Genomic DNA, 16762 nt, shown 5'->3' with positions numbered 1-16762 from the left:
AACGTCGTCGCCGCCCGAGCGCGAGAGCTAACCAGGTGGCGAGGAAGACAGGAAGGGACAGATGAAGGAAGTGTCTTTCTTGTGCCTCATACCTCGTCCTGCATGCCCTCTATATTCCATCATCGATCGACCTATGTATGTACGCCATACACACACAGCCCAGCCCAGCCCAGCCCAGTCCAGGCTAGCCCGCCGAGACAGCCCTCGAACACATGATAGTATATAGAGACTCGTATTACTCAGTTGAACAGCAGTGACTGGTGGTGACGGCCCCTGAAACTTAAACTCTTATCTGCGCGGCACTCGTACCCTCTCTGGTATTACCAGCATTAGCATTAGCATTCTGCTCCGTTTTGTTCTACCCTTCTTTGCCTAGACTTGGGTAGGCAGGTAATTCATTAATTAGTATATACCCACTCTCTACTGCGTAGGAGTTACAGAGACAAGTCCGGTTCGGTCGGGTGGGTGAATGGAACACACCGCGTCCCCCATTTTGGGGTACGTGCATGCGGCATTCTCACATCCTCCCTCCTCCCTTTCCTCAGTAGCGATACGCTGGCACATATACTACTGCCCTGTAAGGCTGCTTGTGCGGATAAAACAAAAGATGCAGATTGCCTTCTACCCCTCTTCTCAAAGATCTTCGTCGGCGGCTTTCGGTTATGAGTGTTTCCTATATTATCGACTAGACTACCAATTTTCTGAGTATTCATCATACATAAACGCCCTCATAGAATTCGATCCTCGGGTGCTGCTGAACGTGGCAGTGATAACCCATATGCTGGAATGGCGATGTTGGACAATACACTGTCCTGTATGTCATAATTCGTTTCCTGCTGCGGCTGAATTCCAACATCCAACGCTTGCGATAACATGCTGATACTCGATCTCTGATGGTGGAACACCAACGCTCAACACTTTTGAAAAATTCGCATCTTCGAAATGTCTCTCAAGATCCTTGCGTCGACATGATCTCTCTCGCAATTCTACTGCGCGCACGAATCTTCTCACCGTTGAAGAGCAGCACCCAGGGCACCAACGTCAACAGAGCGGCAATGCCTCCCAACAGACTGGCAGCGGGTGGGTAATCCAGATTGGTGAACATCTGGTTCGTGAAGAGCGGGAAGACCGCCGCAAAGATATTTCGCATGAAGCTCTGGGCCGCCAGTGCCGACGACGCGTAACGGTGGTAGACGTCGGCCAGATAGTTGAAGACCGCGAGGTAAATGACAAAGATACCCATCTGTGCACACCCAATGGCGAGGACTGGTGATATCCAAGGGATAGAGGAATACGTCGTCCATCCGAACCAGAACAGGCCAATCGGCAGAAGCGCCCCCTCAAGACAGGGGAAGTACAGTCTTCCTTCCGGACTGCTGTTGAGTTTGGGCCATCTCCTCTTTGCCAGCTTCTCCTGGTATATCGACAACACGGTCGCCAGGACGGACCCAATGGAAATGGCAGCAAAGACTCCTCCACTCTGCTCGACGTTGAAATTGTGGCGGGTTTGAAACACCAAGGGGATAACAGAGAATGTCATGTACAGCAGGGCCCAGGCAAAGGCGACCCACAGTGAAAAGAAGAACACGACGGGTTCTGTGGTGAGCAGCTTGAAAGGGATGGTCAGTGACAGGTACAACATGCGGCCAATCGAGGTTCGACTCTCATCCGCTGCAACTCTGTAACGGACGCGGACTCGGTCGCTTTGCTTCTCATCAGACGTGTTGGCCGACTCATTTTCGATCTCATCGAGGTACGCATTCAATACCTTGGCCCGGCGGCTGAGCAGCACTGAACCGCGCGTCTCCTTGAAGAAAAGATACACCACGACCAGCATGATCGCCAGTGATATGATCTGGTGATAATAGACCCAGCGAAAGCTGGCGCGACCAACAATAAAACCGGATAGGAGCGGCCCCATACCAGTGCCTGCGAGTGCGGCGCCACTGTATATGGCCATTGGCGTGTTCCGATGTTCAGCATGGTACAAGTCAGACATGACACCCCCAACCATAGTCGCAAAGGTGCTGGCCCCGGCCCCGACGAAGAATCGAGCCACCAGCATGCCACTGAAAGACGGGGTGGTCGCACAAGCAATCAGTCCCGCCAGGAACATGACCGCGGAACCAATGAAGACAGGCCGCCGACCATTGATTTCTGAAAATGGCGCAAGAAACATTGGAGACACCGCGAAGCCTGTCGCCCATGTCGTGACACCGGTTTCGAAGGCGACCCCAGACAGGTGCCATTTCTCGCGCTGAGGCCCCGCAGCAATCGAATAGGAACCCGCACTGTACGCAGCAAGAAAGGTACAGCCACATGACAATATCAAGATAATGGTCTTATGCGTGGCGGACCAGGTGAGTGGTGATTCATATTTTTTGAGATTTGGCGGAGGTATTGAGGACGTGCCAGACGAGAACTCATCGAATGGGATGTGAGTGTCAAAGGTCAGGTAAACATATGTGGTGCCATCCTCAGTGTGTGCATCGGGAGGACTCGCGCTCGAGTGACGAGGAGCAGGTTCTAAGATCGGAACGGGTGCTTCGGACGACACTTGGCTGTCGGTGTCTGCAATGTTGTCGACCTTATCGCTGGCTCCCAGTGGCGGTAAGGGCCTGGATGCTTGGACGATTACTTCCCCCATGTGTGTCTCATATGGATCAAGAACGACTTGAACGATTCATCCTCATTGTTTTGACTCTCTCTCTGACTTATGACTCGGCGGTGTTGGGGGTCCAGAGGTGTACGCTGAGGGGGAGGTCAATGACAAACCACGGCGTACAGTATGTGGAGGGTGTAAAGAGCCCCCATTCGCTCGAGACTCCTTTGGCTCCAACGGGACATCGCCTCTTGCCCATGGTGCTAGGTGTGCCCAGGTCAATGACCGGATAACGGCAGCGGCTACTGCCCACCGCGGAGCGCGATGTGTTTCCGAGACTGATGATGGAAGCATATTCAAGGCGCATCTTGTCCTCAGAGGATCAAAGCAAAAAGTTTTTTTACTCCTGGGTCCTTCCGAACCACTCACAGAGCTTGGTGGGCAGCGGAGGGTTGACCGGACTGCCACATGAGTTCGGTCCAGGGCGCGAATCTGCGTAATTGGGCCTCGCTTCTGTATTTCGGCTGCATCATTTGCCAGTCAGATGGGCCTTTTGCCCCCTGGATCGTCACGCTGATCGGTTCATGTTTCGGTACGTGGGATGAATGGGCGTGGGATGATGGATCGCCCGAGATACGACCGGGGCTTGTCGACTCCAAAAAGGCTGTATTCCCATGTCATTGCCTCCCCACGCTCAGAGGTCAGAGGGGCTGTAATACTTGCCTTGGGAACAGTGATAGAAAGAGCTGCAGCGTAAAGGGAGATTATTAATGCTAGGTAACGACATCAGCAGCATTACGAAGGCCAGGTCATGTGAAGGTGAGATGCAGCTTGTGCGGGATGCGGTGGTGGTGAATGGTGAGAGGTGAGGATGAGGACCGTGAAGGGGCCGCAGGTGGCATGAGCTTCTCTCCACACAGCATCAGCCTTGTCCATTTCTGGGTCACGGTCACCTCAACGCGCCCTTCAATGATGCTATTTCGTTTAGCTCCTCACCAAGTCGCCACACATGAACCCAGCAGGGTGCCAAGTGCACCTCGTACAAATTTGCGCCTCGGTGTTATCACAAAAGAACAAGGATTTTGCCACGCTGGATTCTCAGCCTCGATTGCTCCGAATTATATGGCGAAGGATCATCATCCACGAACAAATCGCTGCCCACATCGCTTTATGCACCCGACCCATCATATGCAGGATCATGCCCCTCGTGAATACCACTTTTGTATGTATCCTGAACCTGGACCGCCTACCCAAAAAAAGATGCTGGTCCCATCCTTCAATTCCAATATGTGCCGAGCAGGGTCATCGCCCCGAGCTTGTAAAAATCCGAAAAAATTATAGAGAATGATAGCCCAGCGCTGCTGCAGCTATGGCAATAGCCCACCTAGGAAGGAGCTTAGAGCCTCCGCTCTGCAGGTTCACCTCCTGGAGAACCGGCTCTGGCGCGTAATCGACGGGCTGCGTCGAATTGAGCGAGCCGTCCCAGCAGAAGTGGCTGAAGCAGCTCGTGCACGCCGCAGGGACGTCGGTGTTTGTGCGTTCCAAACTGCGGCTCAAGATTGCGCATGCCACGCAGGTGGGCCAGGTTGCGTCCCGTGTGCCGTTGGCCATCGTGGCAGCATTCAGCCCGTTTAATATGATAGCATCCCGTTGGGTGTCGTTGGTCGACAGCTGGAAGGTTGAGATGTTACTGAATGTCACGTACGGCGAGTTCGGAATGTAGACGACCAAAGGCGGAATGGTGGTGCCGCCAGTGAAATTGGACGTATCGCAGCCAAAGAAAGTTGGACGTGAGTTGAGGCCCAAGTTGACGAAGGTGTTGACGTCGGGAACACTTGGGAAGATTGTGCCGTTGGCTATGGCGCTCAGTGACCGTTCGTAGGTGGCCACCATAGAGGTTCCATTTGGCCAATTGAAGTCGGTGTCGGCCGATGAGTCGACCGCAAAGATGACGTCGACGTGACGGGCGGGTTGGATCAGGGGGTGAAGAGGGATGTTTTGCAAATCTTCACCGCCATCGACCAGAGTGAGCTGCGGAGAATTGGCACCCGGATTGGTTTGCGGGTTATATTTGAAGAACGGGTTGGGTGTGTAATCCGCAATGTCATTGTCGTCGTCACCCAAATCCGTCAGGATCGTTGCAACGAGATTCCGCAGAGAGTCCGGGACACCTGATGAATTGAGATTCAGAATGAGTTGGTTGAACAATGTAGATGAAGTTCCCATGAGGAACCCAGCATTGTCGAAGCCCACCACGCATTTTTCATGGGCCGGTACTCGGCCGGCTGTCCAATTGGTGCCCAAATGATTCATTGGCACGAAGCCAAAGGAAGTGGGATCCCAGGAGCCCATCTCATAGGGATTAAACTCGTAGATGGTCGTGTTGCCCGGAATCAGTATTTCCCCGGGTGCACGTGAGTCGGCGATGATAATAGGATACGGGCTGTCAGCATTCAAAAAGGGTGCCGAAATGCCAATAGAGGACCAGGTAAAAGCCGAACCACCTTCAGTGGCATTAATCAGTTGGTACGAAAGCCCACGGCCCCAAAGGTCGGTCAAAGACGTATCGAACCCGGCATCTGACTTTCCTTCGACGTCGCTCACCAGGTTGGCGTAATATTCGGCCGTGTTGAAGATTTGGAGTCCGCTTTTCTCAGGACCCTCAATGACACTGTTGCCAAATTCCCAAACTGAGCCACTCGTTTCCGCCTGTAATGCCCCGACCGTCGTAAAATTGTTCATGAAAAGGGAGCCGACTAACCATGACCCTCCACTCAAACCCGACAAATATGTCGCAGACTGGAGCAGACCGCCGAGCTTGCCCTTGTCAGTGTTACCGACGGTGCGAGAATCGAACGCCTTCAAAACACCGGCACCGTTCATGAGTGCTCGCCAACCGCCTCCCGACACGGCGATGCCGATATTAGGTAGCGCAGAGACATTGTTGGCCACACGATCAATATATTGCGCCGCATCAAAGCCTTGGATGTTCAGCCGACTCAGTAAATCACGCATTGGCGCAACTGTGTTATTCCTCCGCTTTTCCAACCACTGCGTCTCGTTCGGCGAGAGGGAAGCAGCACTTCGGACCACAGGGGCATTTTGAGGGCAATCTTGAAAGGTCGGAGTGTATCCTTTGGGAGAGTTCGGCAGAGACCGGCGCAGGTTCTCGACAGTGACTAAGGCGTCAACGTAGGCATCTTCGAGAGGGATGGCATTTGCTGTGTCGACTGTTAGACCTCGAACACAAGACTCGAACGAACCATTGTACTCACCATCCACACCGGCCGCTACAGTGCTGGCAATGACAGCTAGCAAAGCAAACTTCATAATGATGAATGGTCCACGTTTAAGTGGCAGGCGATACACCACAGACAGGGAAAATAGAAAGGGGGAAGGACAGGAGAGGCAGCCTATTTCACCTTCACAGAGCCAGTCACCCGGGGGGATGGTGATGGTCTGAGTATTATCATACCGTATCGCGACCCGGTTCGGAAGGATGAATAGTGAAATATTAGTAGTATGCTACTCGAAGTGAGCAATAATGGCGAGCTGAAGCATTTCCACATTTTTGCATGGCGGGAAGTTTGGAGTGTGTTCGTGTCTCGGAGGCAATCAGGCCCATGATGTCAAGGATCCAGACCAAGTCGCGCACTTCACTGCCACACGGATCGTAGGATTGACGGCTAATACGACCAGTCAACTTTCTCAGCCAAGGGCAAGGCCAAGTGCTGAGCTCCTGTGCCATCCGGCTGATCCGTTTTGCAGACCGGTTGATGTTGGTTTTGGGGGCGGTGTTGCACGGGGAAGTTAACATAATACCCTTTTCAGTACCTCGAAAGAAAAAGGACGAACAGGGAGCCATCACGAACAATACAATGAGTACGAGGTACGTGGCCGCCACACCAGAAACGGGCAGTGTGGTGGCTGACTGACCAAGCCTAACTGGCTTAATGGTTGGTGCCTGTGGGCGGCAAGGCACCAAAACAAGGGGCAAGACGCACCCACCATAGGGGCGTCGATAAACTTAATAATAGGCTCTCTTTAGCGGCTGACTCCCAAGATCCTTTGGCCGCTGGAGTCCCCGAGGCGATGTCGAAGGACTGGTGGGAATGATCCTAGTCGGAGATAGCACTCGATCAGGCACTGCCGATAATAACGCAATTTGCATTATGCTACTACTTGTACCCCGTACATATCTTGTCGCACAAACTGATTCGGTACAGAGGACCGCAGTGCTGTTGCATTCGTCAACACCTCTTGCATATCTCGTACATTCCTGCGGGTGCCTGTCAACTGCCCCCCTCATTACTCATTCTCTGTAGCTCACAATCTTGCCAAATGTGTCGGCCATGCCCCAAATACCCGAGCGCAGACAGGTTAACTGCACAATCTGCGAGTGGTCCACAAACAGGTTGACGTCGATGCCAAATTCGCGGACATACCAGTTGAAGACTGGAGGATCCGCCGCCTCAAACATGACCTTCTCCTGAGGTAGGTCCCGCAAGATTGACTGGATCACGTCCGTCCGCCAGCTCTTGACGTTCTCGGTGATCCCTTCGCTCTCAATCATCATCCTTTCAACGCCGGCTTCGATGAACTTCTTACCGAGATTGATCACCTTGCTGGGGTCGGATGTACCGGTGGCTTCGAGATCCTCTGCTGCTGTATCACCACCCGCACCGAACTGGATGCCTAACTCGGGTTTCGCCTTCATTCCCATGCTGTGCACCTTGTCCACCAATCGCAACCAGTCGTCTGGCGGGAAAGATAGGAACCCTGACGAGATCTCAATCACGTCGAATCCTAGGTCCTTGCACTTCCGCAAGTACTTCTCTACCGTGGTATTGGAGTCGGGTTGAGTCAAGATGTGTTCCATCCACCCTCCTGTACTCACATACACGTCATGTTCGTGAGCTAGGTCAATCAGCTCTCGGACTCGCTCTTCGGGCATCATCGAGAAGCTGCCTCCAGCGAATTTGAGTCCGTCAACGTGGTACCCCATGGTTTCCAACACGTCCTGAAGGTGACGCTTTCCATACGATGAGTAGTAGGGGCCTCGGATCTCAGTCACACCCTTTGTGCGAGGCTTAGGCGTGCGGGGGTTGTGTCGAATAAATCCAAATCCATTCTCTTTATCCTGGAGAAGTGTCTGCACATGATTCTGAACAGGGCTCGTTGACAACAAGCGGTGGGTTCGTGGTGCTTGGGGCAGTAACGGTGTCGGCCTGGTAGCGTTGGTGAACAATCTGGCCACACCCTTCGTTGCCATTGTGGGAGTCAGAATAATATTTCACTCAAGTCTCCTACCGAAACATGTAACTCTCTACCATGGGAAAGAGTTAACCGATTGCAGAAGGTGAAGGGAGTTAAGTACCCTTTCACCTCTACCCTGAGTGAAACCATTTGGCGGGAAACTTGCAAGTCCCTTGACATCAGTGCCATGTCGATCACAGTGACTGCCACGCAACTCTCACATTTTGGAGACCGATGTCAGCCCATCGAAGATACCACGCGAACGCGTCAGTATGAGCATCGTTTCCCAAATGAGGTGGAGGCCATTCCCCGGAAGTGATATCCGGTCGCCATGACGCAAAGCTTGTCTTGAACAGCAAGTTGATATTTCGATCGAGCAACACGTAAGATAGCATTCTCCCTGTAAGCAGCAAATTGACAGGGTAAGGTGGAAAGGATGACTTCAAATTGTTTCACGGATCTGAAGAAGAGTAACGACGACACGTGAGCATAAAGATCGGGCATTAGATCCCATCAAAGCTCCCATCCCGGATGAGAGCATGCTGACTCTGCCCTTGGATATTTTACATTGCTGCATGGGTAGCTTTGTCAAAGTAGAAAGAGTGCATGGAGGGAGTGGAGGGGCATGTAGAGGCTTAGGGGAGAAAAGACAATGTTGGGACAGAGGCTGAATTGAACATAGGGGTTATGGCCTTAGTTCCCGAATAGGCGGACACACACTTCAACTTCTCTCAAGATCTTCTCCAACCGTATACCCTCTCGCAACACCTGTCCTTCCTTCCTCAATCACACTACCGGGCTCTACTTCATCTTCCTCGTATTTGACCTCAAAATCGCTGCCCAAGCCGCGCCAAGACCGCTTTTGCGCAAGGTATTCAGCAGCCGGGGATGCAACACCGCCGACGGTGATCATGGTGCCGTTTGATCGTTTGGTCAATGCAGTCGAAGACCGCAAAGCACCGCTGGAATTGGAGTCCGGTGTGGACAGCGACGCAACGGGCTGTCGAGATCTCTGCATCGGCCGTGTACGCGAGACATATCTGCCCGTCCGAAGGTCAAACTCGGGCGGCTCAGATTCTGACTCCGAGTCTAGGTCAACATCGCCTCCGCGGTTCTCGTCCATGTCAGTATATCCATTCGACGCTCCAGCCTGATCGTCTCCATTCTTATTTCGTCTCTCTGCATCTTCTAACACGCCCTGAAAATCTCCTCGCCATTGGCCCGTCCACACCCTCTGGTGGTCTCCCTGGAGAACCATCTCCAACTCGAATGGGGTGATAATTGGTCTGTAAAACTCTTTACTGTCGACCAAAGAACTCTCCCAGCATCCAATCACCACCCACCCCCCAATCTCAGAGAAATTTGCCAGTTTTGCAGGGTTGAGTTTCCCAACAACAAAGAGGTATGACTTTTTCCCCGCGCTAGAGATTAGCGATTGGACGTGTGATAGAATCGACAGGTAGTTCTTGACAGAGAGCGTGTTGACCAGGATACCCCAGACTGGGACGGTAGTGAGAGAAGTCACCAGGCCGTAACGCCTGCGAAGGAGTTGAGCCGTAGAGGTCTCCAGAGCCGACGACTCGGTCGTAGAATGCGACAGGTGGTGCGGCTCGTTGGTAGGATAGACCCGTATGCTGGCCATACGGGACTGGAGTGTCAACAGCAGGGACGTAGGTGGGTCGGAGATATGGAACAGATTCCATTCTGATAAGGACGAAGGATCTTCTATAACTAGAGGGGGGACGGTCCGATTCGGAATCGATGAAGACGGATCGTGGACAATTGACGCAGCGAACAGATTTGAGTAGCCCACATTTTTTAGCATCTGGGATAGTGGCAGTACATGCGCAGCGTAAGGGACGTCAGCTGTTAGGACCACCTTCGCACCGAGATCTGGAAACGCCGTTTGAAAAGCGTTGACCACGTGGGTTGCCTCCAGGTCCATCGTAGTGAAGATGTGTAATACAGGCAATCTTGAAGTTGGGGATAAGCAAGCCCTACCATAGTGGACCACTGCGTCTGCGTTGACGTGCTCAGCAGCGATCTCATCCACACAGCAGGAGCCGTACGAGGTGTCGCCCAGTATGGTTAGCATAATTGGCTTCGTGTCCTCGATAGAAAGCTCAGATACATCAAGATCCTCCGAACCCGGATCTCCACAGCCTGTGCCATTCGTGCCCGTTCCAATCGTCGCCTTTGCTTGCTCTTGCAAACCCCTAGCCAAAAGTTGATAGACTCTGGCAGAATGAGCAAGCATGTGGTCGGGAAACTGCAGGGCCACTCGCTTCCATCTTCGCTGCTTGATTTCTTCGACCGTTCTCGTTATCTCATACCTTGTTTTGATTTGCTCATCGGACAAGATTTCTGGCTGATGCCGCGTAGCCCCCGGAAGAGTCTCGTCTAATATATGTGTGTCTGGGGTGGATAGCACAGGCGGCGCCGAAAGTTCTTCCGTCATTATAGCGGACGGCAAACTGAGTTGCTTTGCTGCTGCTCTCGCAAGGATACCGAAAGAGAACTTAGAGGCAAGCAGTAGGAAGAGTAATAAAGGCAGTGGTCACCCGGGAGGGCGCAAGAGAAAAACCTCGACGAGGAAACGAGGCTAGCTTTCTGTGAGGTGTGGCGATGGTGCCGCTTTAATGGTCGTTAGGGGTGATGAAACAGGGTAGACAACCTCGTTAAAGCCATATTCTTTACCATGGGCTGTAGATCCTGAAGTACAAGACTGTCAACAGGTACCAGACACAGTCAAAGACTACTTTGAGATTTCTCCGCTCAACTAGTATGGACTATATCCAGCGTGATCTTCCCTGTAAACGATCTTGGCATCAGTGACTGCTTAGTCAGCCACCCTATGACGGAAGCGTCTTTTGCAGCTCTGGTCGCCTCTCTTGGTCTCGTCGACAAAACCCTCATCGCATCGATCTTTGCCATCTCACTAGCCCCCATTCAATCATGTCTTTCGTCCTTGAAATATACCATGCTGTTCAAGCCTGTGGCAGCGTCTACCTGGCGTTACTATCAGCCATGGCAATATACAACCTCCGTCAGTGGGAACCAGAAACTGAAAGCGCATCACGCTATTCGAACACAGCTGCACGGCAGCTTCACAAAACTAGAACAACACAAACCAGTGGTGTTCTGGCTGTAAGCATCTAGAAGATCCACTCTCTGTCGTATCAGATACTGATAGTGATGGATCAGACTCTGGCCTCCCTTGTTTCGTCGATAATCCTCGTGGTCGCCGTCTCGTCCGGTCGTAACACCATGCCATTCTTGCTGAGTGCCGCCAATGCTGGTGGTCTTGTCCTAGCATACAACCACATTTCAAATTTCTGGCGTAGCCGAGCAACTGTACCTCTAGCCTCGACGTACAATGAGGGCGTCAGATCCACGAAACAAATGCTACAAGCTTTGGGTTGGTTGGCGATGAGCTGGGCGGCCGCCACGGTGATATACCTGTTCCGGGCGATTCTGTACTGACGGAAGCATGTCCCGGGGGAGGGTTTGTCAGCTTTATGAAACATCTGTCAAGCAACATCGGAAGATGCCCTGAGGCGGAATTTCTCCTCGTCCCTCTGGGCTTTTTTAGGCGGTGGGGTATTCGACTAGCGGGGACTTAGAGCCCAGCAGTTTGGGTGCATCTGCCGGCAAAGCCCCCCATGGGGCTCTCGAACCAACAATCCCTTTTCCGACGCCCATGAACCACGGTTGATTCCGTCACGCTCATCACACCAAATGCCTGCGGGGTCTTAAAACAATACACTCACCACAGCTCCCATCTACTGGATTTTCCCTTCTCTTTCCACTACTCTCATGCGAGCTTCGCGCATAATCCGACCCTACGGCCTTTCGGTGTCCAAAACCACAATGAACCATCTCTCACTGGGATCTTTCACGTACAATGCCAACCCGGCCCGCGTGGTCTTCGGGCAAGGCAGTATCCAACAGCTTCCGCATGAAATCAGACGTCTAGGCTTCAAATCACCCCTCATCCTCTCTACTCCTCAGCAAGTCAGCCATGCGGAAGACCTGGCTAAAATCCTCACCGCCGCGTCAATTGAGCCAGCCGGCACCTATACGAACGCTACCATGCACACTCCCTCGCATATCACCGAAGAAGCCATGGCTTTCATTCAATCCAAATCCGCAGACTGTGTGGTCTCAATAGGAGGGGGTTCAACAACGGGACTGGGCAAAGCAATTTCAGTTCGTACTGGTCTACACCACATATGCATTCCCACCACCTATGCCGGAAGTGAGATGACGCCTATCCTAGGCGAAACACAAGATGGTCGCAAAACCACGCGGACTGATCCCAAGATTCTTCCGGGTACGGTCATCTATGATGTCGACCTCACCATGACCCTTCCCACATCTCTCAGTGCAACGTCAGGTGTAAACGCCATTGCCCACGCCGTGGAAGCGCTCTACGCGACGAACACAAATCCGATCATCGGCCTCCTGGCCCGCGAGGCTACCATGGCCCTCGCCCACTCCCTTCCGGAGATCATTCAGAGCCCCCAGTCCCAGCGCGCTCGCGAAATGGCTCAATATGGCGCATGGCTATGCGGCATCTGTCTCGGCTCAACTTCGATGGGCTTACACCATAAACTGTGCCACACGCTGGGCGGCTCATTCAACCTCCCCCACGCCGAAACTCACACGATCGTCCTTCCCCATGCCCTTTCCTACAACGCTCCTGAAATCCCCATTGTGATGGCTCAGCTTGCAGACTCTCTCCCCGGCAGCGAAGGCGATGCCATCAACGGACTGAACATACTGCTCGAGAAGTTGCAAGTGAAGCGCGCCTTGAAGGACTACGGCATGAAGGAGGAGGATATCGACAAAGCCGCCGACATTGCGGTGAGCAACCAATATCCCAACCCAAGGAAGGTAGAAAGGGGGCCTATTCGAGAGCTGATCAGAAGAGCATGGGCGGGGGAGCCGGCCAGGGCGGATCTATAGACCGTGACAAATTTGTGGTATCCGCTGCTGCGGTTCAGAAGAGCAGCTGTCTGAGAACGATGATATAGAGCCACATACTGTAACCCAGCCTCTGTGTGCACTCATTCAAGTTTTTTCCACACCTCGGAATTTTCCGAGCGCCAAAAATCTATTCGCTGTCTACTCAAACTGTACTCGTGACTTTGTCTCAGCTGAGATGTCTTTACGCCTCTTCAACAATCTCCATGTAGCAATGTACCGTTTTGTCTATTCCCTCGCGCCAAATGGACAACTCCAGCGCAATGCGTCGGGGCCTACCCTCATCCACGTGAACCCCGGGTGATCTTGAGGCCTCTGTTTGGCTCCTCCTCAATTATATCCATACCGCTCACTCCTCCGCCGCTCCATTGGCGATTCCATTGCCTGTTCCGTGAGCATTGACCGGCTTGGGTGTCCCCTCCCCTTTCCCGGGCTCGGGGATCCAGCGGCTGATGAGCGTGAACCCCAGCGCCAACACGACCATCAAGATCCAAATCACATGTCCACCGAGGACACGACTCCGTACGCTAGTGGCGAATAAGCTGGCAAATAGGGCTGGCGAGAAGGCCCTTATGCCGCTCACCAGGGTTAGCGCCACGGCGTTCAGTGTGCCGAGTACCTCCGGGCCGGGCGAGACGTCGTTCAAGACGAGCTGGATGGCGGTGAAGGACATGGAAACGCCGCTTCCGACCACCAGTGAAATGGGGGCGACGGTCCAGAACGCCGCTGTCACGTGGTATCGTAGCAGCAGGTTGCAGACGGGATACAGGGCGAAGAAGACCGGGTAGGCGGTCGCGCAGAGCACCATAACGCTCTTGGTGCCCCAGCGGGCCTGGAGCCAGGGGAACGCGATCAGGAGCCACAGCGACTGGGAGAGGCCACCCAGTCCCATGAAGAGCGAGATGAGGAAGGGGGAAAACCCGAAGCCGCCGAGGTGGACCGGGGTAAAGAAGAAGACCGGCGCGATGGCCGTGTAGGAGAAGGCCAGGAGCATGATATGCGCGTATATATACAGGGTGATCGGGACATTAGGAGAGCGGAGGAGAGCGAGTATGGACATCTCTTTCTGGGAGCCAGTGGACGACTTCTTCGGAGAGCGGACAAGTGTCTGAGCCAAAACAGGGCTTGGGTCAGTTTCCACCATACCGGGGAAATGGAATAGGTATCCTCACTTCTTTGAGACCAATCGCGCTGGTGATGGTTGCAATCACACCGATCGAGCCAGTCACAAACGTAGGTAGCGCATAGGGGTATTCGTGGAAGAACTTGATATGTCCAAACACAGACGGGTATACCTTCGCTGGATTTGCGAGCGCGCCCCCTATGTAGAGATGTCAGCATTCCCGCGACCGGGATGGTCTTTCCTACGACGAGGACACCATACCAAGCAAAGGACCTAGGAAAATACCCAGATTCCCCGTGAAGGCGAAGAAGCTGAATGCTCTGGCCTGGGTCTTGTGCGTGCTGTTTTCGGTGATCATTGTGCGGATAGTCCTGCACCGCCTTGTCAGCGAGATGCGCTCACTCTCTTCTAGAGATGATGGCAATGGACGTACACAATTGTGCCGGCAAAGATCCCTGCAAAGCATCGAAACAAGACCATCTGCCATATTGTCTTGCTCAGTCCGAAGGTGGCAGTTGCTATTGCCACGCCACCCAGCGAGCTGACGAGGACAGGTTTTCTTCCAAAGTGGTCGGCGGCTTTGCCCCAGGGAATCATGAGCACCATTTGCGTCAATGAGAACAATGACTCCTACGCCCACGGTCAATGGGTGTCACCAGGAGGGGTGATGCAGGAAGCAATGTGACCTACGATCAATCCGCTGTAAAATCCAACGTCCGTCTCCGCCACTTCCCCAGTCTCCCATATCATCTGATTGACGAAAGGGAAGATGCAGAAGAAAGCGACGGGTTCAATCAGGCGGGCAAAGCAGAGAAGGAAGATCTGGTCCTTGGGCAACGGCTTGTCTTCTCCCTTGCCATTGGCGCCGTTGGGGACTTGGTTCTCGTGGTCACCATCTTCAGGAGTGGTGGGTTGATCCGCGGACGGAGCAAGGAGGGCGGTTGTTTCGTCGACTCGAGCGTCGGTGTTATCTTGAGTGACATCTGCTGCTGGCATAGTGAAGGTATGGGACGCCCATAAAATGGTACATATGTTGGAATATCCTTGACGATCAGCCTGGCAAGAAATGCAATGCTGTACAATTAGCTATTCAGGCGGTTGCTTTTATATCGAAATGTTCTTGTGTGCTGATTGATTGGTGTTTGACAGCAGGCACGAGATGGTTAGGCGTCATTGGCGTCCACATGGGGTACGTGAGCCCGGAAGCCTAGGGTTACACGCTGTTTAATTAGAGTTCTCGGTAGCCCATGCCCTAAGGCTTCTCTTCCCAGAGGCCCCTAAAATCCTCCAATGGCCCAAGCCGGTCCTCCGGAAGATTTTCCCTTCCAAGCCCACACAGCTCTCTCCAACTTTTCAGTCTCCAATTCAAACGCTGTTTGTTGATTCATCGCTCGCATCGTTGCACCACCAGCACAAGGAAATCCCTTCCAGACCATGCCTTGATCTTCCCTCAAATCATGTTCGACACCATCTGCACCCTCCCCGTCCAATCCGACATCTTTGCCCAGGTCATCCACCCTACGCAACCACTGTTCGCAATCGGCTTGTCTTCAGGCCATGTGCACACTTACAAGCTACCCTCTGACTCCGAGGTCATTGCAGATACCTCTGAAGACAGCGCTTCACCGCCTCTGAAACCTACGAACTCCGTCAATGGCTCAATAGTACCTTCACTGCGCAGAGCTTCCACTGCCAGTCTCTCCGAGAGTGGGCTTGGCTCACTCGATACATTGTGGACTACCAGGAGACACAAAGGATCATGTCGATGTCTTGCATTCAGTCACGAGGGGGACATATGCTATTCCGCAGGGACGGACGGTTTGGTAAAAGCTTTTCACACGGACACCGGCAAGGTTGTCAGCAAAATTGTAATACCTCAAAGTGTGGGATCGAGAAAGGCGGACGGGCCAACGGTCCTGCACGCCCTGTCACCGCAAGCTCTGCTGCTGGGCACTGACTCTGGAAAATTACATTTACAAGACCTGAGGGAGGGCGGAAAAGAAATTGTGGCCAAGTGCAGTCAAACATGGACACCTCATGGCGAGGAACATATCAATTCCCTCGTTCCGCTCCCCGCGAGCGAGGCCAGCACAAGTGGATTCCCCAAGCAGTGGGTCAGCGTAGGTGGCACCACGCTGGCAGTGACAGATGTTCGGAAGGGCACTGTCGCCATAAGTGAAGACCAGGAGATCGAATTGACGAGTTTGGCCATGGTCCAGGGCCTCAAGAAAGGAGGGACCAGCGTGGGACAGAAAATCCTCGTTGGCCAAAGTGACGGAGTGGTGAGTTTGTGGGAGAGGGGTGTGTGGAGTGATCTTGACGAAAGAATCGTCGTCGAACGAGGTGGTCTCGGCGTGGACAGCCTGGCTGAAGTGCCTTTCGGCTTTGGAGGCGGGAAACTAAAAATGAACGAAAAGCTTGTCGCTGCCGGGCTTGAGGACGGCAGAGTCCGCTTCATCAGAGTCGGGCGAAACGGGGTCCTGAACGACATGGACGCTAAACACGACGAGATCGACGGCGTTGTGGCCATTGGTTTCGACATCGAGGGGCGGATGATTACAAGCGGAGGCCAAACCGTTAAAGTATGGATGGAGGCTAAAGGCCTTCCGGGTGGTGGACGGGCCGCTGCGACCAAACATGACATGTCCTCGTCTGAGGAGGACGACGTCGATGAGTCTGACGTGGATGAAAGCAGCGACGGGGATGGTCAGTCAAAGCCAAAGCGGAAGAAGAGGAAGAGGAACAAGGGAAAGGATAAATCCGGAGGCAAGGCGCTGGACTTCTTGCTATGAAGG

At 53.3% G+C, this 16762-nt stretch overlaps 8 protein-coding genes across 8 annotated transcripts; 3 read left to right on the top strand and 5 right to left on the bottom strand.

The window, feature by feature from the left end:
- Positions 1–949: 949 nt before the first annotated feature.
- AYL99_10648 (hypothetical protein) lies at positions 950–2647 on the bottom strand (the record flags this gene model as incomplete). The annotated part of the gene is made up of 1 exon (XM_018842154.1): positions 950–2647. One exon carries the CDS (start codon positions 2645–2647, stop codon positions 950–952), a length of 1698 nt encoding a protein of 565 aa, XP_018688315.1.
- A 1290-nt stretch (positions 2648–3937) lies between these two features.
- Positions 3938–5932, bottom strand: AYL99_10647 (hypothetical protein; the record flags this gene model as incomplete). Its single annotated transcript, XM_018842153.1, has 2 exons — positions 3938–5823; positions 5878–5932. 2 exons carry the CDS (start codon positions 5930–5932, stop codon positions 3938–3940), a joined length of 1941 nt encoding a protein of 646 aa, XP_018688314.1.
- A 982-nt stretch (positions 5933–6914) lies between these two features.
- AYL99_10646 (hypothetical protein) lies at positions 6915–7874 on the bottom strand (the record flags this gene model as incomplete). Its single annotated transcript, XM_018842152.1, has 1 exon — positions 6915–7874. One exon carries the CDS (start codon positions 7872–7874, stop codon positions 6915–6917), a length of 960 nt encoding a protein of 319 aa, XP_018688313.1.
- A 705-nt stretch (positions 7875–8579) lies between these two features.
- On the bottom strand, positions 8580–10316 carry AYL99_10645 (diphthamide biosynthesis protein 2; the record flags this gene model as incomplete). The annotated part of the gene is made up of 1 exon (XM_018842151.1): positions 8580–10316. One exon carries the CDS (start codon positions 10314–10316, stop codon positions 8580–8582), a length of 1737 nt encoding a protein of 578 aa, XP_018688312.1.
- Positions 10317–10813: 497 nt separating this feature from the next.
- Positions 10814–11341, top strand: AYL99_10644 (hypothetical protein; the record flags this gene model as incomplete). Its single annotated transcript, XM_018842150.1, has 2 exons — positions 10814–11005; positions 11063–11341. 2 exons carry the CDS (start codon positions 10814–10816, stop codon positions 11339–11341), a joined length of 471 nt encoding a protein of 156 aa, XP_018688311.1.
- A 387-nt stretch (positions 11342–11728) lies between these two features.
- AYL99_10643 (hypothetical protein) lies at positions 11729–12826 on the top strand (the record flags this gene model as incomplete). Its single annotated transcript, XM_018842149.1, has 1 exon — positions 11729–12826. One exon carries the CDS (start codon positions 11729–11731, stop codon positions 12824–12826), a length of 1098 nt encoding a protein of 365 aa, XP_018688310.1.
- A 367-nt stretch (positions 12827–13193) lies between these two features.
- Positions 13194–14963, bottom strand: AYL99_10642 (hypothetical protein; the record flags this gene model as incomplete). Its single annotated transcript, XM_018842148.1, has 5 exons — positions 13194–13952; positions 14017–14165; positions 14229–14338; positions 14401–14597; positions 14658–14963. 5 exons carry the CDS (start codon positions 14961–14963, stop codon positions 13194–13196), a joined length of 1521 nt encoding a protein of 506 aa, XP_018688309.1.
- A 461-nt stretch (positions 14964–15424) lies between these two features.
- On the top strand, positions 15425–16759 carry AYL99_10641 (hypothetical protein; the record flags this gene model as incomplete). The annotated part of the gene is made up of 1 exon (XM_018842147.1): positions 15425–16759. The coding sequence occupies one exon, from the start codon at positions 15425–15427 to the stop codon at positions 16757–16759; it is 1335 nt and encodes a 444-aa protein (XP_018688308.1).
- Between the last annotated feature and the right edge of the window lie 3 nt (positions 16760–16762).

Source organism: Fonsecaea erecta, assembly GCF_001651985.1.
Source record: "Fonsecaea erecta strain CBS 125763 chromosome Unknown Scaff12, whole genome shotgun sequence".
Lineage (NCBI taxonomy): Eukaryota > Fungi > Ascomycota > Eurotiomycetes > Chaetothyriales > Herpotrichiellaceae > Fonsecaea > Fonsecaea erecta.
Note: the sequence above shows the minus strand (reverse complement) of the source record. Positions and strands in the feature narration are given on the sequence as shown.